The sequence below is a fragment of the Pristiophorus japonicus genome, chromosome 18 (assembly GCF_044704955.1).
Source record: "Pristiophorus japonicus isolate sPriJap1 chromosome 18, sPriJap1.hap1, whole genome shotgun sequence".
NCBI classification, from domain to species: domain Eukaryota; kingdom Metazoa; phylum Chordata; class Chondrichthyes; family Pristiophoridae; genus Pristiophorus; species Pristiophorus japonicus.
In genome coordinates this window covers 37,464,941-37,486,774 of record NC_091994.1, presented here as the reverse complement: position 1 = coordinate 37,486,774, position 21,834 = coordinate 37,464,941, and the positions used below count along the sequence as shown (strand labels likewise).

The 21,834-nt window shown below is 48.5% G+C and overlaps 1 protein-coding gene across 2 annotated transcripts; it reads right to left on the bottom strand.

The window, feature by feature from the left end:
- Nucleotides 1-210: 210 nt before the first annotated feature.
- Nucleotides 211-10,536, bottom strand: LOC139229205 (uncharacterized). Of its 2 annotated transcripts, none has more exons than XM_070860858.1 (4): nucleotides 9,592-10,536; nucleotides 4,475-4,653; nucleotides 3,020-3,172; nucleotides 211-327 (listed from the first exon to the last, which is right to left on the bottom strand). In XM_070860858.1, exons 1-4 carry the CDS (start codon nucleotides 10,309-10,311, stop codon nucleotides 324-326), a joined length of 1,056 nt encoding a protein of 351 aa, XP_070716959.1. In that variant the 5' UTR covers nucleotides 10,312-10,536; the 3' UTR covers nucleotides 211-323. The 2 variants fall into 2 exon arrangements, with proteins under 2 accessions (XP_070716959.1, XP_070716962.1); XM_070860861.1 differs by having other exon boundaries at nucleotides 9,640-10,534.
- Nucleotides 10,537-21,834: the final 11,298 nt, after the last annotated feature.

The following is a 21,834-nucleotide window of genomic DNA, read 5'->3' as shown; positions in this document are numbered from 1 at the left end:
TAGAACTCCGGATCTAACTGTTGCCACTAGGGGCGATGCCAAGAGCAGGTCCATAGACAAGACGACCTGATCTCGTATCCCCTCAGGGCCAGCCCAGGAGCAGTGGAGACTCGTACTCTAGGAGAAGGCCACCTGCTGTAATATAACATTGGCCAGCACTTGGAAAACTGTAAAGTGGTTGAATAAAATGACTTGAAAATAAAACTCAAATAAAGCAAAATAATTTATTTTGGTCTGTTGAAGGCAGAGAGAAAAATATTTTCAGATTTCCTTGTAATAATTCACATGGTTTCTTGTCTTCTCACTGATGGTGTTCATTATGTCTACCTGAGAGTGAATACGAAAATCCAGTCAGTACAACTGACTAGTAACATTAGATTTACTGAACAGTCAATCCGTGTCGCAAAATGTTTTTGTTAACTGAATGTTTATTTTCATTCCTCCTAACCCTGAAATATCTTGTCCTACACCCTCCCCTTCCTGCCTACATCCTCACTGTGTTGTATTCAAGACTCATTGCACTGTCACCGACTCAAACTCATTCTTTCCCAGGACTTCTGAACTGTGGAACTCCTCACCTCCCTTGACTTTGCTGCTTCTGCCTACAATCTATTGGCTTTTAAACCTCAAACCAGTGTCGCCTGACCACTGCTTCTCGATTTGCCTTGTCTTCTCTCTTTCTTACTCTGTTGCTGTTTTGCAGAGTGGACCGTGGCTATTCTGCGATTCTCAATCCAAACAAAGAATGCTGCTGACTGCAGTGTGAAGCAGTCATTGCCATCGATGTGACACCTGCACATTCTCAAACACACACACCACGTTTAAAGGGTCACTCTTCACAAAGAGGACAGCAATGTCCTCTTTGCACTGCAGATGAAAGAAGAACGAACTTGCATTATATAACCCCTCACACAATCTCCGTACGTCCCAAAGTGCTTTACAGCCATTGAAGTCATTTTGAAGTGTAGTCACTTTCCCACTAACAGCAATGTGATAATGAGCAGATCATCTGACTTTAGGAGTTGGTTGAGGGGTAAATATTGGCCAGGACAGTGGAGAGAACTCCCCTGCTTTTCAAAATGGTATTATAGGATCTTTTACATCCACCTGAGAGGGCAGACATTGGTTAAACATCTCATCCGAAAGTGCAGCACTCCCACAGTACTGCGCTAGAGAGTCAATCTAGACTTTATGCTTGAGTCCTCGAGATCTGGACCCACAGTTGACACAACTGCAATAAAGTGAACCTTTCCCCAGGATAGTCCAATCTGAAAGCTGTGTCCAAATGCGCTGGGCACTGCCTGGAAGCCCTGCCTGAGTGCCCTTCCTGGTAACTGGGTGGTGGCTTGTCTGAATCCCAAATCTGATGATCCTGCTTTCTGCAATATTATTGCACTGCACAAGTGATAAGTTTGTTCAACTATTATACTTTAAGCCTTTAGGGCACATCACTGAGAGAATAAATATTCAATCCTTTTATTGGGGGGGGGAATCAGCCTGACAGGCGACCCCAGAGGAAGAGTGTCCCTTTGAGTAAACTCGTAGATAATGCACTGATGGAGCAGATTTCCTCGTGACAGCCTACTGACTCTGTACCCGCCACAACCCACAAATTCCTCTTCTCAGCCAGGCCCAGTGAGCAGAGAGGAGGCCCTGTCCGCGGGGGGGCGGGTTAGCTCAGGCTGGCTTTACACATCTCCTAGCAGCTGTTATAGAGTGGATGTGTCGGAAACAAAAAACATTAAGGGAGACTTTGCAAGTATTGAAATTGATCTATTTCATTTGGCAAGTTCCCTTCCTGCTCTGCTGAAAGCACAGATTCTGTCCTTTATTTCAGTAACCATTACTCACCTTCCCATACAACAGTGACTACACTCCAAAAGTACTCCATTGGCCACAAATTGCTTTTGAGACGTCCGATGGTCGTGAAAGGCGCTATATAAATCCAATCTTTTTTTATGGGCTCATTTAGTGAGAGTTGAGTTGGAGGGGAGGGAACATCACAGCCAAGTCTGATCACGTCCACGCTCTTCCAGCTGGCATCACTGGAGGAATCGGGAGACCGACCATCCTGCATCCTTACTGCTGCTACAGCTGAGACTAGTGAACTCAGCACTGGCCCTGGATCAAACCTGGGACTTCCCTGCTCTGTATCTTACTCTATACTTTACTACCTCTACACTCTCAACCCGCCTCAACTCCACGAATTACAACTCACTCAAAGTGTAGCGGAGAGTTCTTCACTCCCATCACCTCCGTCCTCACTCAGCTCCACTGGCTCCCCATGCCTCACGGAATTGACTGGGTCAGCCATTTAGGACTGAGATGAGGAGAAACTTCTTCACTCAGAGAGTTGTTAACCTGTGGAATTCCCCACCGCAGAGAGTTGTTGAGGCCAGTTCGTTGGATATATTCAAGGGGGAGTTGGATATGGCCCTTATGGCTAAAGGGATCAAGGGGTATGGAGAGAAAGCAGGAAAGAGGTACTGAGGTGAATGATCAGCCATGATCTTATTGAATGGTGGTGCAGGCTCGAAGGGCCGAATGGCCTACTCCTGCACCTATTTTCTATGTTTCATCCTGGCTTTCAACTTCCCTCAGTAGCTTTCACCCACCCGCCCCCTCACCTTCATGATCTCCTGCCGATTTAGCCGCTTGGACTCACCATCTACACACTGGTTTTTCCTTGTCTCCTGTTCCCTCTACTCCACCATCGGTCTCCGCTCCTGAAGTCACCGCACTCCCTGCCTCATTCCCTTTGTCCTACCGCTTCCTGCCCTGTGTTCAAAAACCTCCCCTGAACCCTTTTCTTCAACCATGCCTTCACCCTCTGCCTCAATCCTCTCCATCGGCTCCAAGCCTGCCCTCTGTGTCAGCTCAGTCTCACACTGGTGCAATTACCCACTGAGCCTCCAGAGGGAGCCCCAGTCTATGTTTCAATCTGAGTATTTGTTCAATGGACAATTGTTGATGCCTCTTCCACCCTGTATCACACCGAGCACAGCGCTGCTACAGAGACCTGTTTTTGAACAAGCAGATCCTGGCAGGTAATTTGTTTTCACACTGGTCAGACGGTTGACTCATGCACTTTGCCTGGGCCGCCGCTCTGTTCTCAGCCCTTCGATACCGTGGAACATTTCTTCTGACGGGGTGAGTACCAAGGGTTGTTCCTCTGAAACAAGGCACAATAAAACAATCAGACACTGATGATAACCTGCGGAAAATCTTTCAAAATAATTGGAGCTAAGATCAGCCGATTATAAAGGTCATTATGTCAATCGCCACTTGATGGCCAGCCCAACCAGCACCTTAAACATCCGCTCCCTCCAGCTTGGTGGCTGCAGTGTGTACCATCGACAGGCTGCACTGTGGCTCCTCCCAAACACACAACCTCCAACATCTAACAGGACAAGGGGCAGCACCCGCTCAGTCATCGTCGCTGGGTCAAAATCCTGGAACTCCCTAATCAACAGCACTGTGAGAGTCCCTTCACCACACGGACTGCAGCGGTTCAAGAAGGTGGCCCACCATCACCTTCTCCAGGGCAACGAGGGATGAAGAATAAATGCTGGCCTTGCCAGCGACGCCCATATCCCGAGAATGAATTTTGAAAAATATATAATTAGCCCATGGTTTCAGGATATAAATCCAGCCGATTCCCCATGTGCTGCCATTGGACAGCAGGGGGGAACAGTGCAATCAGAGAAAATGCTGATGCTACAATTAACCACTGGGCTAGAAATAGGAGACATCATCTGTGCTTTCCGCTGCCCACCAGCGTGCAGTGATCTCCCGAGAGGTGCGTGTGTGCGAACACTGGGTGCTGACTCGTATGTTGCCACTGATCTCGCCCACCTTCCAGTCCCCCTCCTCAGTGGCCATTCTTTCTGTCTGATCCTGGGCCGTGAGTGGTCCGCAGGCAATAGATTATGGGACCACCACAACCCTTTCCAGCAGGGGGTCACCGAGTGGCGACCATGAGATGGTTTTTGCCTCCACTTCGGCTGAGACAGAGGCCAATCGTAGATCTAGAACTAGAGGGCACGGTCTTAGAATAAGGGGCCGCCCATTTAAAACAGAAATGAGGAGAAATTTCTTCTCCCAGAGGGTTGTAAATCTGTAGAATTCGCTGCCTCAGAGAGCTGTGGAAGCTGGGACATTGAATAAATTTAAGACAAAAATAGACAGTTTCTTAAACGATAAGGGGTTATGGGGAGCGGGCAGGGAAGTGGAGCTGAGTCCATGATCAGATCAGCCACGATCTTATTGAATGGCGGAGCAGGCTCGAGGGGCCGTATGGCCTACTCCTGCTCCTATTTTTTATGTCCTTATGTTCTTATCATCTGCCACCACTCAGCTGAGATCAGCGAAACTCAGCAAAGGTTTCTGCTCCTTGTGACTCTATGCCACGACAGGGGTGGGGCGGGGGCATTTACTTACTGAGCCATTGGCAGGCGAGAGCTGGGACACTTACTGATTCAGGAGGCTTTGTTCCGGCGTTGACCACAGTTCTTCCCTCAGAGACTTCAGCACCTCTGTGATCAGCACATGGTTTACGCTGGACGTTCTGTCCCTCACTTGACACAGCAGCTGATGAAATGGGATCCTGGATTCCTCAATGGACTCTATGAAGCTCTGGCTCATTTCCTTCATCTGCGGGTTAGTCCAGATACTCCGAAACGTTAGGGCATGTCAGCTCAGTGTTTTGATAGAACTTCAAACTAACCGAAATGAATGAGGTGCCGGCCAGTAGCTCGGTGAGCTAATGCGCCACCTGGTGGCCTGAGAGCTATGCCACATTGCATCCATAACGGCCCAGGGAGGGGAGGCCTCACAGAGGAGAATGAATCATTTGGAAGAATATGTTCAAGAGATTTTAAGCCAGAAGGTCCCGGCTTCTGTCCTCAGCCCATGCTAGGAGATAGGGTCGGGATAAATGGGTCATTTTCCGGTTGGCAAACAGTGACTAGTGGGGTGCCGCAGGGATCGGTGCTGGGTTCTCAACTGTTTACAATCTATATTAATGACTTGGATGAAGGGACCGAGTGTAATGTAGCCAAGTTTGCTGATGATGCAAAGATGGGTGGGAAAGCAAATTGTGAGGAGGACACAAATAATCTGCAAAGGGATATAGACAGGTTAAGTGAGTGGGCAAAAAGTTGGCAGATGGAGTATAATTTGGGAACATGTGAGGTTATCCACTTTGGCAGAAATAATAGAAAATCAAATTATAATTTAAATGGAGAAAAATTGCAAAGTGCTGCAGTATGGAGGGACCTGGGGGTCCTTGTGCATGAAACACAAAAAGTTAGTATGCAGATACAGCAAGTAATCAGGAAGGCAAATAGAATGTTGGCCTTTATTGCAAGGGGGATAGAGTATAAAAGCAGTATTCCACTGTACAGGGTATTGGTGAGGCCACACCTACAGTACTGTGTACAGTTTTGTTCTCCATATTTAAGGAAGGATATACTTGCATTGGAGGCTGTTCAGAGAAGGTTCACTAGTTTTATTCCAGAGATAAGGGGGTTGACTTATGAGGATAGGTTGAGTAGGTTGGGCCTATACACATTAAAATTCAGAAGAATGAGAGGTGATCATATTGAAACATATAATATAATGAGGGAGCTCAACAAGGTGGATACAGAGAGGATATTTCCAGTCATAGGGGAAACTAAAACTAGGGGACATAGTCTCAGAATAAAGGGACGCCCAGTTAAAACTGAGATGAAAATTTTCTTCTCTCTGAGGGTTGTAAATCTCTGGAATTCTCTGCCCCAGAGAGCTGTGGAGGCTGGGTCATTGAATATATTTAAGGTGGAAGTAGTCAGATTTTTGAGCAATAAGAGAATAAAGGGTTATGAGGAGTGGGCAGGGACGTGGAACTGAGTCCATGATCAGATCAGCCATGATCTTATTGAATGGCGGAGCAGGCTCAAGAGGACCAAATGGCCTACTTCTGCTCCTATTTCTTATGTTCTTATGACCTTAGCATTTCGTGTTGGGTGAAGTGGCAAAATTGGCCGGGAAAGTGCATGTGAGAATATGATCAGGTTTAGCTTTTATGCCACCAATAGAAGAATAGCCTGCCAACTTCTCCTTTGTAGGAGGTAGAGAGCAGCCTGTGGTATTGTACCCCAGTGAGAGTCAGCACACTGAGAACTTTACCCCAGTGAGAGTCAAGACACAGGGAACTGTACCCCAGTGAGAGTCAGTATCCGGGAACTGTACCCCAGTGAGAGTCAGTATCCGGGAATTGTACCCCAGTGAGGGTCAGTATCCGGGAACTGTACCCCAGTGAGAGTCAGTATCCGGGAACTGTACCCCAGTGAGAGTCAAGACCCGGGAACTGTACCCCAGTGAGGGTCAGTATCCGGCAACTGCACCCCAGTGAGAGTCAAGACCCGGGAACTGTACCCCAGTGAGAGTCAGCATGCTGGGAACTGTACCCCAGTGAGAGACAAGACACAGGGAACTGTACCCCCAGTAAGAGTCAGTATCCGGGAATTATACCCCAGTGAGAGTCAGTATCCGGGACCTGTACCCCAGTAAGAGTCAGTATCCGGAAATTATACCCCAGTGAGAGTCAGTATCCGGGAATTATACCCCAATGAGAGTCAGTATCCGGGGAACTGTACCCCAGTAAGAGTCAGTATCCGGGAACTATACCCCAGTGAGAGTCAGTATCCGGGACCTGTACACCCCAGTGAGATTCAGTATCCAGGAACTATATCCCAGTGAGAGTCAGTATCCGGGAACTGTACCCCAGTGAGGGTCAGTATCTGAGAACTGTACCCGAGTGAGGGTCAGTATCCGGGAACTGTACCCCAGTGAGGGTCAGCACCCAGGAACTGTACCCCAGTGAGAGTCAAGATCCGGGGAACTGTACCCCAGAGAGAGTCAGTATCCAGGGAACTGTACCCCAGTGAGAGTCAGTGTCTGTGGAACTGTACCCCAGTGAGAGTCAGATGTAAGATACTGAGGGGGTTCGACAAGGTACATGCACAGAGGATGTTTCCACTCGTGGGGGGATCTAGAACTAGGAGACATAGTTTAACAATAAGGGATTGCCCATTTAGAACTGAAATGAGGAGGAATTTCTTCTCTGAGGGTTGTAAATCTGTGGAATTCTCTGCCCCAGAAGCTGAGGAAGCGGGATCATTAAATATATTTAAGGCGGAGATAGATCGATTTTTGAACGATAAGGGAGTAAAGGGTTATGGGGAGCGGGCAGTGAAGTGGAGCTGAGCCCAAGATCAGAGCAGCCATGATCTTATTAAATGGTGGAGCAGGCTTGAGGGGCCAAATGGTCTACTCCAGCTCCTATTTCTTATGTTCCTATGTTCTTAACTGTACCCCAGTGAGAGTCAGTGTGTGTGGAACTGAACCCCAGTGAGAGTCAGTATCTGTGGAACTGAACCCCAGTGAGAGTCAGTGTGTGTGGAACTGAACCCCAGTGAGAGACAGCGTGTGTGGAACTGTACCCCAGTGAGAGTCAGTGTGTGTGGAACTGAACCCCAGTGAGAGTCAGTGTCTGTCGAACTGAACCCCAGTGAGAGTCAGTGTCTGTCGAACTGAACCCCAGTGAGAGTCAGTGTCTGTGGAACTGTACCCCACTGAGAGTCAGTGTGTGTGGAATTCTGTCCCATCAAACACTCGTGGGTCAGATTGAACACGGGCTAGACACTCAGTAAATTTCTTTCTACACTTCAATGCCCCTCCACCTCAAACGTAAAGATCCCCTTCAATGTAATATGTCCCACACCCCACACCCCATCGTGTGGCCTCTTTAAGTGAGACTGCCCAAACTCATTTCCTGTACGCCCCTCACAACCAGCGGAAAGATGCAAACTTTCGCTGCATCAGTCCCCGGAAAGAACTTGCATATATACAGCACCTTTCACAAAGTTATCTTAATGTTGGTGTTTACAGAACACGCCATTCCCAGGATTACTCGTCTGTGCTGAAATCATTGCTGGCTGATTGTGAATTAAGTTGTCAAGAAGATGGCACATGCAGAATAACAGACAGCTCCAATCTCCTCACTTGTCAATGTGATACGATCAGTGTCGCCGTGTGGAGTTATAACAAGCTTTGACTTTGGGCTAGGTTGAACAGATGAGCAGCTGCTCATTTTAATCTCAGTCTTGGGCTGATTGCTTTTTCTCTGATAGACAATGAGTGATATTTTGTCATTTTCTCAGCCAACAATTGAATAGTACGGTGAGTCGTGTTGGGGCACATTTCTCGGAAGCCAACCAGGTTCCCATTGTTACTGGGTGAACCTCGGCAGTGAGTGTTGGCAGGGCATTCAATCATGGGAGGGTGGACAGCGTCACATTCACAGCTGATCCTCTCCTCAGCCAGCATCCCAAACATGCACTTTTCAACAAGGCTCACTGGACAGGGATCAGGAGATGGAAACTGGTGCATAAGGTGTCAGCTGTGGCTCAGGGGGTAGCACACTCGCCTTCTGAGTTAGAAGGTCATGGGTTCAAGTCCCATGCCAGAGACTTGAATACATAATCTAGGCTGACAGTCCAGCGAGTGCTGCACTGTTGGAGGTGTTGTCTTTTAGATGAGACTTTAAACCGAGGCCCTATATACCCTCTCAGGTGGCCATAAAGGATCCCATGGCACTAACATTTATCCCAACATCACTAACACAGCTTATCTGGTTGTTGTCTCGTTGCTGTTAGTGGGACCTTTCTGTGCGCAAATTGGCTGCTGTGTTTCCTACATTCAGGAAGTACTTCATTTACTGTAAAGTGCTTTGGGAGATCCTGAGGCTGTGAAAGGTGCTATATAAATCCAAGTTCTTTCATTTGTCCTCATTGCTCTGTGCTGCACTCGCGGACCTCAGCTGGAGCAGGAGCAGAGGCCTACAGTTGGCCTCAGTGCCCTGTGGAGGACATTATCAGTCAGATTGCTCCTGGTTGATTCCTTTGGAACAGAGGAGGCCGAGGAGAGATTTAATTGGGGTGTATAAAATTATGAGGGGCCAAGATAGAGTGGATAGGAAGGGCCTATTTCCCCTACCAGTGAAGTCAATGACCATGGGGCATAGATTTAAAATAACTGGTAGAAGGATTGGGGGGCGGGGGGGGACAGGGAGGTGAGGAGAATGTTTCATCTAGAGGGTGGTGGGGGTCTATTATCTAAAAGGATGGCAGAGGCAGAAAACCTCGTCACATTAAAAAGTACTTGGATGTGCACTTGAAGTGCTGTAACGTGCAAGGCTACAGACCAAGAGCTGGAAAGTGGGATTAGACGGGATAGCTCTTTTTCTGCCGGCACAGATAGGAAGGGCTGAATGGCTTCCTTCTGTGCCGTAAATGTCTATGATTCTATGATTGCTACGTTTGACCAATGCTGGAAAGTTCACGTGGGTGAGCATCAGGTCAGGCCGTTATTGGGCACAACTGTGCCGCTCCCGTGGTCGAATAGCCGCGCTTTCCCGAGGTATGGAAGAGTGGCAGGCAGCGTTGGCAGTGCAAGTGTCGACAGTCAGAGAGATGGGGGAGGGAGCAGGAGATTCAGAGAAAGGGACTGACAGCACAATAGCTAAAATGAAAGTCAAACTTCTCTCACCGCTCTGCCCGAGGGACAGCCGCTGGACAAACGCTTGGTTAGCAATACCTTCGGAAATGCAACTGTGCGGTGGCTCCGGGAGCTCGCCGGGTCCAAGTGGTGGTCTGCATTCGCCAGGATGCCGTCTTCGGTGACTTGAAGGAGGCTGAGTGTAGTGCTGGCGGGAGGGCAGTCAGAGCCGGGCTCCCCCGGACTGCCGGGGCTGGCTATGGGTGGCAGAGGCAGTCTGAGTCTGCACAGTGCCGAGGGCTGTGCCTTGCTCTCGTGTGTTCTCCAGGCCGCTCTGGGCTGTGAGCTGCCGGTGTTTGCTGGAGCTGGCTGCGGATCGGTGTGTCGGTCAGCGGGCGGTGTTTCCCGGGGGGTGAGGGGTGCGATCACCGGGAGCTCCGCCTGTTCGCTGGGCTCCTGGACCCCGGCCAGAGCCGCCCGCAGGTCCACCGTGATTCTCCGGGCGTGGCTGGTGGGCGGCGGCCGGCTCTCCGGGCCTGCCACAGCCTGCTCCCGCCGCACCTCGGACACCCCGCGGCCCCCAGCAGCTTCGAGGGCGGGCAGCAGCGGGCCCCGCACGCTGGCTCTCCAGTTGCGCCGTGTGTCAGCCGCTCTGGCCGGGCCGCTGTGCCCTGGACCCTCTCCGATGCTCACACAGCGCCTGACCAGCAGGCTGATGCTCAGCGGGCGGGCGGCCGGCAGCGGTAGGACCTTCCCCCTGCTGCCTCTCATTGCTATCCCACAAGGAAATACCGGGGCCAATGTTCACTAGGCTGCCTTGTCCCTGCCAAAGGCTCGCAGATGCTTCTGAACACAGATCAGCACAACCTTTGGTGGAATGAAAAGCAAACATTATTCTTCAACGTCACAAAGCAAATTATTCCCAGTCTTTGCAGTGTACAAAACAAATCTGAGTAGGCCACTCGGCCCCTCCAGCCTGCTCCACCATTCAATAAGATCATGGCTGATCTTCCACCTCAACTCCACTTTCCCACCTGATCCCCATATCCCTTAATTCCCTTCGTTCCCAAAAATGTATCGACCCCTGTCTTGAATCATCATCATAGGCAGTCCCTCGAATCGAGGATGACTTGCTTCCACGTCAAAAAGTTCACAGATGTTTCAATGAAGGACCTAATATTCCAGGTCCGAACTAAATCGTGAAGGGTGGAAGATGCCTGTGCTTGGATTTTTTTTAACATGGGGTGGCCGTTGCACACCAGCCACCACACGGGCTTGACAGAGCTAGGTCTTGGTCCAATGGCAAGAATTAACCAAGACGACTGGAGACCAGCTCTGCTGCACAGACCTAATGTGCACACATATCGCAGTGTGGGCTGGCCCGTGCTGCCCCTGGGCCCTCGCCTCTCCTGGGCTCCGCTCACGTCCCTCTACAATCTCTCGCCGCTCCTTTGCCCAGACCACGCTGCTCCTGCTGTACCTGCCCACGCTCCAAACACCGACTTGGACCTTGATGACATCACTCTTCACTGCTGTTGCTCTCCTGCTCCAGCACATGCTGCTCCCTGGAGTGGTATGCCTCCACGCTGCTCCTTCCACTCCCGGCCTGCTCCCCAGTCTTGAATATACACAAGGACTGAGCATCCACAGCTCTCTGGGGTAGAGAATTCCAAAGATTCACCACCCTCTGAGTGAAGAAATGTCTCCTCCTCTCAGTCCTAAATAGCTTACTCCTTATTCTCAGACTGACCTCATGTTCTGGATTCCCCAGCCAGGGGAAACATCCTCCCAGCATTAACCCTGTCAAGCCCCTTATGAATTTTATATGTTTCAATCAGATCACCTCTCATTCTTCTAAACTCTAGGGAATTTAGTCCTAGTCTACTCATTCTCTCCTCATAGGGCAATCCCCTCGCCCCAGGAACCAGTCTAGTGAACCTGCGTTGCAAGTTTTAATATTCTCCTTTCCTTGCTTGAAGATTCTGACTGTTGTTGAAGTACAGTTCCATAAGCATTGGAGGAGGAACTGACTGCATATAGATATGTAAAGAGAAAAAGATTAGTGAAGACAAACGTAGGTCCCTTGCAGTCGGATTCAGGGGAACAAAGAAATGCCAAACCAGTTGAACAAATACTTTGGTTCTGTCTTCACGAAAGAAGACACAAATAACCTTCCGGATGTACTAGGGGACCGAGGGTCTAGTGAGAAGGAGGAATTGAAGGATATCCTTATTAGGCGGGAAATTGTGTTAGGGAACTTTATGGGATTGAAGGCCGATAAATCCCCGGGGCCTGATAATCTGCATCCCAGAGTACTTAAGGAAGTGGCCCTAGAAATAGTGGATGCATTGGTGATCATTTTCCAACAGTCTATCGACTCTGGAGCAGTTCCTATGGACTGGAGGGTAGCTAATGTAACACCACTTTTTAAAAAAGGAGGGAGAGCGAAAACGGGTAATTATAGACCGGTTAGTCTGACATCAGTAGTGGGGAAAATGTTGGAATCAATCATTAAGGATGAAATAGCAGCGCATTTGGAAAGCAGTGACAGGATCGGTCCAAGTCAGCATGGATTTATGAAAGGGAAATCATGCTTAACGAATCTTCTGGAATTTTTTGAGGCTGTAACTAGTAGAGTGGATAAGGGAGAACCAGTGGATGTGGTGTATTTGGACTTTCAAAAGGCTTTTGACAAGGTCCCACACAAGAGATTGCTGTGCAAAATCAAAGCACATGGTATTGGGGGTACTGTACTGATGTGGATAGAGAACTGGTTGGCAGATAGGAAGCTGAGAATTGGGATAAACGGGTCCTTTTCAGAATGGCAGACAGTGACTAGTGGAGTGCCACAGGGCTCAGTGCTGGGACCCCAGCTCTTTACAATATACATTAATGATTTAGATGAAGGAATTGAGTGTAATATCTCCAAGTTTGCAGATGACACTAAACTGGGTGGCGGTGTGAGCTGTGAGGAGGACGCTAAGAGGCTGTAGGGTGACTTGGACAGGTTAGGTGAGTGGGCAAATGCATGGCAGATGCAGTATAATGTGGATAAATGTGAGGTTATCCACTTGGGAACAAAAACACGAAGGCAGAATATTATCTGAATGGCGGCAGATTAGGAAAAGGGGAGGTGCAACGAGACCTGGGTGTCATGGTTCATTAGTCATTGAAAGTTGGCATGCAGGTACAGCAGGCGGTGAAGAAGGCAAATGGTATGTTGGCCTTCATAGCTAGGGGATTTGAGTATAGGAACAGGGAGGTCTTACTGCAGTTGTACAGGGCCTTGGTGAGGCCTCACCTGGAATATTGTGTTCAGTTTTTGTCTCCTAATCTGAGGAAGGACGTTCTTGCTATTGAGGGAATGCAGTGAAGATTCACCAGACTGATTCCAGGGATGGCTGGACTGACATATGAGGAGAGACTGGATCAACTGGGCCTTTATACACTGGAGTTTAGAAGGATGAGAGGAGATCTCATAGAAACGTACAAGATTCTGACGGGACTGGACAGGTTAGATGCGGGAAGAATGTTCCCGATGTTGGGGCAGTCCAGAACCAGGGGATAAAGTCTTAGGATAAGGGGCAGGCCATTTAGGACTGAGATGAGGAGAAACTTCTTCACTCAGAGAGTTGTTAACCTGTGGAATTCCCTGCCGCAGAGAGTTGTTGATGCCAGTTCATTGGATATATTCAAGAGGGAGTTAGATATGGCCCTTACGGCTAAAGGGATCAAGGGGTATGGAGAGAAAGCAGGAAAGGGGTACTGAGGGAATGATCAGCCATGATCTTATTGAATGGTGGTGCAGGCTCGAAGGGTTGAATGGCCTACTCCTGCACCTATTTTCTACGTTTCTATGTTTTTCCATATTTAAGTCCAGACAGTGAGTGTAGGCAGTCTATTTGACAATGGGAGGAATTGCAGGCAAACTGGACCCTGTTATCACCCAATGTCTATGCACGGTCACTTTTGAGCTGGGGGTGTGGGGGGGGAGCGGGGGTGTCACTGGGTGGCGACCCCTGGTTGATTTATCTCTCCCTAGTGCAGCAGTGTTGAGACCAATTGTAACATGAGCTAATGCAGCGTAGACCAGAGATCAAACCTGTAGCATTCCTGCTCAGTGTGGCTCAGTGCCGAGCAGTGCATTCTCTGAAAGAGCTGGATGGGGTCCACTCGTGCAAGTTTATTTAAAGAACATAAAATAATTGCAGGAGGGGAATCCCGGCTTCACTGCCTTTAAGCAGCTGCAGCCAGGTTCTGATTGAATCGGTTTTTGGCTGCCCTACAAAAACCAGTCAGGAGCAATCTCCACTCACTCAACACACAATAAATATCTGGACACACAATATCAGCATCTGCAGTATTTTGCTTTGTACACAATATCTGGAGCTTGTTTTTGCCACATGTTGACATCAAGACTCCATGCGTTAGAAAATGCAAACATTCATTCTAATGGTTTCCATGGTTACCCGCTGAGTCACTATTCAATCCCGGCTCTAATGCAGCTCAACCTCATGGTTACAAGGCAAAAAAGCAATTCTGGGAATGGGATGAAAGTTATAGGAACATAACTATAACATTGGTTTCTATACGCTCTCACACCTTGGAACATAATGATGCCAGCCAGCCCGAATAGGCCGCTCCCTTCCCTGTACTCTTTGGTAAATGCACTTGCAAAGTTGCAAGTTCGATCCCCGGTGAGTCCCGACTTAGCCAATCTCAGCTGGAGCAGCAGTTGGGGTGCTACAATTAGTCCCATTGCCCATGGGTTCCCTGCTCCTAACTGTTATCCAGTGACCGCTTCTGAAAAGTGTTGGTGAACACGGAGTAAAGACAGATCGGGCTTCATTGTGATATCTTCCAAAGTCGAATAGACTACTAACATGCTGTAGAGGCTCACATGAAGAATGACAATTTCGCTCAGGCATCAGAGGGAACGAGTGCCCGGGGAACAGTCAGAATAACCAGGAGAGAAGGGGGGGAGGGTAAGGAAATCATTAATAAAAGATATTTGTAAAGCACTACAATGCATGGCATCTTGATGCTATTTTTCTGACTTCATTATATTAGATTGCTGTATGCTTCACACACCCCCTCACTTATTTACTTCCAGCATCTTTTTTTAATCAACATCTGTGTCATCACAAACAAAACAGCTTTAAATATAATCTATAAATTAATGTTTTGAGTCAAGCACTTTTGGCATCACACTTCATGGTGTCAAAGTATAGAAAAAGAAAGGGCTGTAATTTTATGCTTTTTGTTTCTGAGCTGAAGATGGAAATGTACAAGAGTTTGCAATCTTCAAACTTTTCTCCCCAAACAGGCAGTAACATTCTGATTGCGCTCTCTACATGTTCACAATTTATATTAATGATTTAGACTTTCGAATCAAAAACACAATTTCAAAATTTTGCGGATGACACCAAATTGTGGAGGACTGCAACAAATTACCAAAATACATTAATAAACTTACAGAATGGGCATATAATTGGAGAATGAATTTTCACATAGATAAGTGTGAGTGTGATGCATTACAATTTGGTAAGAAAAATAAGGAGGTCAAATATTACTTGGAAAATAAGAATCTAAATGGGGTCACCCTGCAGCCTCTTAGCATCCTCCTCACAGCTCACACTGCCACCCAGCTTAGTGTCATCTGCAAACTTGGAGATATTACATTCAATTCGTTTGTCTAAATCATTGATGTATATTGTAAATAGCTGGGGTCCTAGCACTGAACCTTGCAGTACCCCACTAGTCACTGCCTGCCATTCTGAAAAGGACCCGTTTATTCCTACTCTTTGCTTCCTGTCTGCCAACCAGTTCTCTATCCACGTCAATACATTATCCCCAATACCATGAGCTTTAATTTTTCACTCTAATCTCTTGTGTGGGACCTTGTCAGAAGCCTTTTGAAAGTCCAAATACACCATATCCACTGGTTCTCCCTTGACCAATCTAATAGTTACATCCTCAAAAAATTCTAAAAGATTTGTCAAGCATGATTTCCCTTTCATAAATCCATGCTGACTTGGACCGCTCCTGTCACTGCTTTCCGAATGCGCTGCTATTACATCTTTAATAATTGATTCCAACATTTTCCCCACCACCGATGTCAGGCTAACCGTTCTATAATTCCCTGTTTTCTCTCTCCCTCCTTTTTTAAAAAGTGGGGTTACATTAGCTACCCTCCAATCCATAGGAACTGATCCAGAGTCTATAGAATGTTGGAAAATGATCACCAATGCATCCACTATTTTTAGGGCCACTTCCTTAAGTACACTGAGATGCAGACTATCAGGCCCTGGAGATTTATCGGCCTTCAATCCTATCAATTTCCCGAACACAATTTCCTGACTAATAAGGATTTCCTTCAGTTCCTCCTTCTCGCTAGCCCCTCGGTCCCCTATTATTTTTGGGAGGTTATTCGTGTCTTCCTTAGTGAAGACAGGACCAAAGTATTTGTTCAATTGGTCTGCCATTTCCTTGTTCCCCTTTTAGATGCATTTAACGGGAGGCTAGATAAGCATATGAGGGAGAAATTAATGGAGAGTTATGCTGATAGAGTTAGATGAGGAAGGATGGGAGGAAGCTCGAGTGGAGTATAAACACCGGCATGGCCTGGTTGGGCCGAATGGCCTGTTTCTGTGCTGTATCTTCTCAGTAATTCTATGCAGTCATCTCCCTGCAAAACAGATACACCGCTTTGGGTACTGTTAAGGGGGATGACTCATCAGGGGATGGCAGCAGCAGCCAAATTCATGGCACCGTGGGTGGCTATGCTGCACAGGAGGGCAGGAAAAAGAGTGGGAGAGCTTTAGTGATAGGGGATTCGATTGTAAGGGGAATAGATAGGTGTTTCTGCGGCCATAACCGAAACTCCAGGATGGTATGTTGCCTCCCTGGTGCAAGGGTCAAGGATGTCTCGGAGCGGGTGCAGGACATTCTGAAAAGGGAGGGTGAACAGCCAGTTGTTGTGGTGCATATAGGTACCAACGATATAGGTAAAAAAACGGGATGAGGTCCTACGAGACGAATTTAGGGAGCTAAGAGCTAAATTAAACAGTAGGACCTCAAAAGTAGTAATCTCAGGATTGCTACCAGTGCCACGTGCCAGTCAGAGTAGGAATTGCAGGAAAGCTCAGATGAATACGTGGCTTGAGGAGTGGTGCAGAAGGGAAGGATTCAAATTCCTGAGGCATTGGAATCGGTTCTGGGGGAGTGTGGGACCAGTACAAACCGGACGGTTCTGCACCTGGGCAGGACTGAAACCAATGTCCTAGGGGGAGTGTTTGCTAGTGCTGTTGGGGAGGAGTTAAACTAACATGGCAGGCGGATGGGAACCTATGCAGGGAGACGAGAGAAATAAAATGGAGGCAGAAGCAAAAGATAGAAAGGAGAATAGTAAAAGTGGAGGGCAGAGAAACCCAAGGCAAAAAACAAAAAGGGCTACATTACAGCAAAATTCTAAAGGGGCAAAGTGTGTTAAAAAGACAAGCCTGAATGCTCTATGCCTCAATGCGAGGAGTATTCAGAATAAGGTGGACAAATTAACTGTGCAGATAGCAGTTAACGGATATGATGTAATTGGCATCACAGAAACATGGCTCCAGGGTGACCAAGGCTGGGAACTCAACATCCAGGGGTATCCCGCCTCCTTTTCCTCTCTGTCTATTCTTCATTTAGGAAGGATAGACAGAGAGGAAAAGGAGGCGGGATGGCGTTGCTGGTTAAAGAGGAAATTAATGCAATAGTAAGGTGGGACATTAACCTGGATGATGTGGAATCGGTATGGGTGGAGCTGCGGAATACTAAAGGACAGAAAACGCTAGTGGGAGTTGTGTACAGACCACCAAACAGTAGTAGTGAGGTTGGGGACAGCATCAAACATGAAATAAGGGATGTGTGCAATAAAGGTACAGCAATTATCATGGGCGACTTTAATCTACATATTGATTGGCCTAACCAAACTGGTAGCAATGCGGTGGAGGAGGATTTCCTGGAGTGTATTAGGGATGGTTTTCTAGACCAATATGTCGAGGAACCAACTAGAGAGCTGGCCATCCTAGACTGGGTGATGTGTAATGAGAAGGGACTAATTAGCAATCTTGTTGTGCGAGGCCCCTTGGGGAAGAGTGACCATAATATGGTAGAATTCTTTATTAAGATGGAGAGTGACACAGTTAATTCGGAAACTAGAGTCCTGAACTTAAGGAAAGGTAACTTCGATAGTATGAGGCGTGAATTGGCTAAAATAGACTGGCAAATTATACTTAAAGGGTCAACGGTGGATAAGCAATGGCAAACATTTAAAGATCACATGGATGAACTTCAGCAATTGTACATCCCTGTCTGGAGTAAAAAATAAAACGGGGAAGGTGGCTCAACTGTGGCTAACAAGGGAAATTAAGGATAATGTTAAAACCAAGCAAAAGGCATATAAATTGGCTAGAAAAAGCAACAAACCTGAGGACTGGGAGAAATTTAGAATTCAACAGAGGAGGACTAAGGGTTTAATTAAGAGGGGGAAAATAAAGTCCTTACACAATACCACAAATCCATACGAGGCACATTCTATGGACAAGGTCACACCATGACCTGAACCTTTATTCACAGGACCAAGAAGTGATGACCCTGCGTGGGACCTCCCTTTATATACCTGGGTGACCAGGCGAGGAGTGTCTCCCACAAGTTCACCCCCTGTGGTCAAGGTGTGCATTTCTTACGTATATACAGTATTGCAATGTGGTTACATAAAGGTTACATACATGACATCACCTCCCCCTCAACATCTTATTGGGATCATAGGTTAAGTCTCTCGGGTGGTCTGCGCACTCTCGTGGAGCGCCGCAGTTGAGGCTCTGGTTGTTGAGTCTTGGTATGCGTGTCTGTCACCTATGGTGATTCTGGCCTGTCCGGGCTGACCGCAGGGACTGTGCATGCTGCTGAATATTCTTGTTGCTCATTCACTGGCGGTGGTGTGAATACCATCTCATGATCCTCCTCAGGTTCCTCAGTGTCCATGCTGAACCTTTTTTTTACTTGGTCCAGATGCTTGCGGCGTATCTGCCCATTGTTAAGTTTAACCACTATGATCCTATTCCCCTCTTTGTCTATTACAGTATCTTCAAGCCATTTGGGCCCCAAAGCGTGATTGAGAACAAATACGGGGTCATCAATTTCTATACATTTCCCCCTTGAATTTCGGTCATGGTACTCGTTTTGGGACTGGCGCTTGCCCTCAACAATGTCGGACATGACTGCATGAATAAGGGACAGCCAAGTTTTGAGCATTCGTTTCATGAGTAGCCCCGCCCTGGCGGGACCCCCGTGAGCGAATGCAGTCGGGACCTATAGGCCAGCAGGAGGCGCAATAGGCGGCATTAAAGGGAGGGTCCTTGAATCCGGAGCATGCCTTGCTTTATGATTTGGACCGCACGTTCCGCCTGGCCATTGGAGGCCGGCTTGAATGGTGCTGTCCTGACATGGTTAATGCCATTACCTGACATGAACTCCCGGAATTCGTAGCTTGTGAAACATGGGCCATTATCGCTAACAAGGATGTCCGGCAAGCCGTGGTTCGCAAAGACCGCGCGCAGACTCTCCACGGTGGTGGATGTCGTGCACGAATTCAAAATGATGCACTCGATCCATTTCGAGTACGCATCAACCACAATGAGAAACGTTTTTCCCATGAATGGGTCCGCATAGTCTACGTAAATACGTGACCATGGCCTGGTGTGCCAGGGCCACGGGCTGAGCGGGGCCTCCCTGGGGGCATTACCCAGCTGGGCACACGTCGTGCACCTGTGAACACAGTGTTCCAGGTCTGAATCAATTCCCATCCACCATACATGTGACCGGGCAATGGCCTTCATCAGCTCGCTGTGGAGTTCCCTGATGAATGCTTCCCTGCCCCTCTGGGGCATGACTACCCGGCTGCCCCATAGTAGGCAGTCGGCTTGGATGGAGAGCTCATCCATCTGTCTGTGAACGGTCTGACCTCCTTAGGGTATGCTCCATGTGTGGGCGCCCAATCCCCAGTCAGGACACATTTCTTAATCAAGGATAGGAGGCGATCTCTGTTGGTCCAGATTTTGATCTGTGATGGGGGAGCCTGCGCTGTCAAAGGCATCAACAGCCATGTCCATCTCAGTGCTTTGCTCCGCTGCCCCTTTGGTGGTGGCCAGTGGAAACCTGCTGAGCGCGTCAGCGCAATTTTCAGTGCCGGGCCGGTGCCGGATGGTGTAGTCATACGCAGCGAGCGTGAGAGCCCATCGCTGTATGCGAGCTGACGCATTGGCATTGACGGCCTTGCTGTCTGACAGCAGGGATGTTAACGGCTTGTGGTCCGTTTCTAATTCGAACCTCCTGCCAAAAAGGTACTGATGCATCTTTTTCACCCCATAGACACATGCGAGTGCTTCCTTCTCAACCATCCCATATCCCCGTTCAGCTTGAGAGAGCGACCTGGAGGCATAAGCCACAGATTGTAGTTGGCCCTCAGCGTTACCCTGTTGCAACACGCACCCAACCCCATAGGACGATGCCTCACATGTCAGAACCAATTTCTTACGGGGGTCGTACAGGGTCAACAACTTATTTGAACAAAGTAGGTTCCGCGCCCAATTGAAAGTCCGTTCCTGACAATCCCCCACAAAACTAATCACAACCCTTACGCAGGAGCACGTGTAGCGGCTCCAACAATGTGCTTAAGTTCGGCAGAAAGTTCCCGAAATAGTTCAAGAGTCCCAGAAATGAACACAACTCCGATGTGTTGCAGGGCCTGGGTGCTCGTCGAATCGCCTCCGTTTTGGATTCGGTGGGCCGAATCACGTCTGCAGCAACCCTCCTGCCCAGAAACTCGACCTCAGGAGCCAAAAACACACACTTAGACTTCTTGAGTCGCAGGCCTACCCGGTCCAGTTGGCGTAGCACCTCCTCCAGGTTGTGGAGGTGTTCCTCAGTGCCACGACCGGTGATGAGGATGTCGTCCTGAAATACGATTGTTCCAGGAATGGATTTGAGCAGGCTTTCCATGTTTCTTTGAAAAATCGCGGCCGCTGATCGAATGCCAAACGGTTGTAAACAAACAGTCCCTTGTGCGTGGTGATGGTGGTCAGTAGTTTAGATTCGTCGGCCAGTTCTTGGGTCATGTAGGCTGAAGTGAGGTCCAACTTGGTGAACAGCTTGCCGCCTGCCATTGTGTCGAAAAGGTCCTCCACTCTCGGGAGCGGGTATTGGTCTTGTAGGGACACCCGGTTGATAGTGGCTTTGTAGTCGCCACAGATCCAGACCGAGCCATCCGCTTTTAGGACGGGAACGATGGGGCTTGCCCAGTCGCTGAATTCAACGGGCGAGATAATGCCCTCTCTCAGCAACCAGTCCAACTCGCTCTTAATTTTCTCCCGCAACACATACGGCACAGCTCTGGCTTTGTGGTGCACTGGTCTGGCGTCCGGGGTGATGCGTATCACTACTTTGGTACCTTTGAACGTCCCGATGCCAGGTTGAAATAGTGACTCAAATTGCTGTAGGACCGTGAGCATGAACTTCGCTCCACAGATGACATGGCGTGCACATCCCCCTATTTCCAGTTCATCTCAGCTAACCAGTTCCTCCCCAACAGTGCGGGACCATAGCCCGGGACAATCCAGAGCGGCAGCCGGTTCACCGATCCATTGTGTGTGACCGCCAACATTGCACTGCCTAGCACTGGAATGATTTCTTTGGTGTACGTCCGTAATTGCATCTCAATGCGTTCTGGTTTGGGTTTGCTGGCTTTGAGTGGCCACATCTTTTCCAATTGTTGAACACTCATGAGTGACTGGCTGGCCCCTGTGTCCAGCTCCATGCGTACAGGGATGATGTTTAATAGGACTTTCATCATCATAGATGGCGTTTTGGTATATGAGCTGTGAATGTTTGCTACATGAACCCGCTGAACTTCAGCGTCCATTGATTTGCCCCAAGCATCATCCTGCCTCGCAGACCCCTCATCTGGTTCATCCGCCTCGTATATTAGCCTGGTTACAGGCTTTCTGCACATTCTGGCTAAATGGCCACTGAAGTTACAATTTCTGCAGACGAACTGTTGAAACCTGCAAGTCCTGGCAGAGTGTTTGCCCCCACACCTCCAGCATGAGCTGAGATTCCCATTGTTGTGAACAAAAGAGCTGTTGCTAGGCATTCCTCGCTGATTGTCCCTTCGACTGCTCCTGAGCACCCTGTTAGTGGCTGTCAATGGCCCCATCCCGGGCCGCATTGTCCACTGGGGGGGCGTAAATGTCC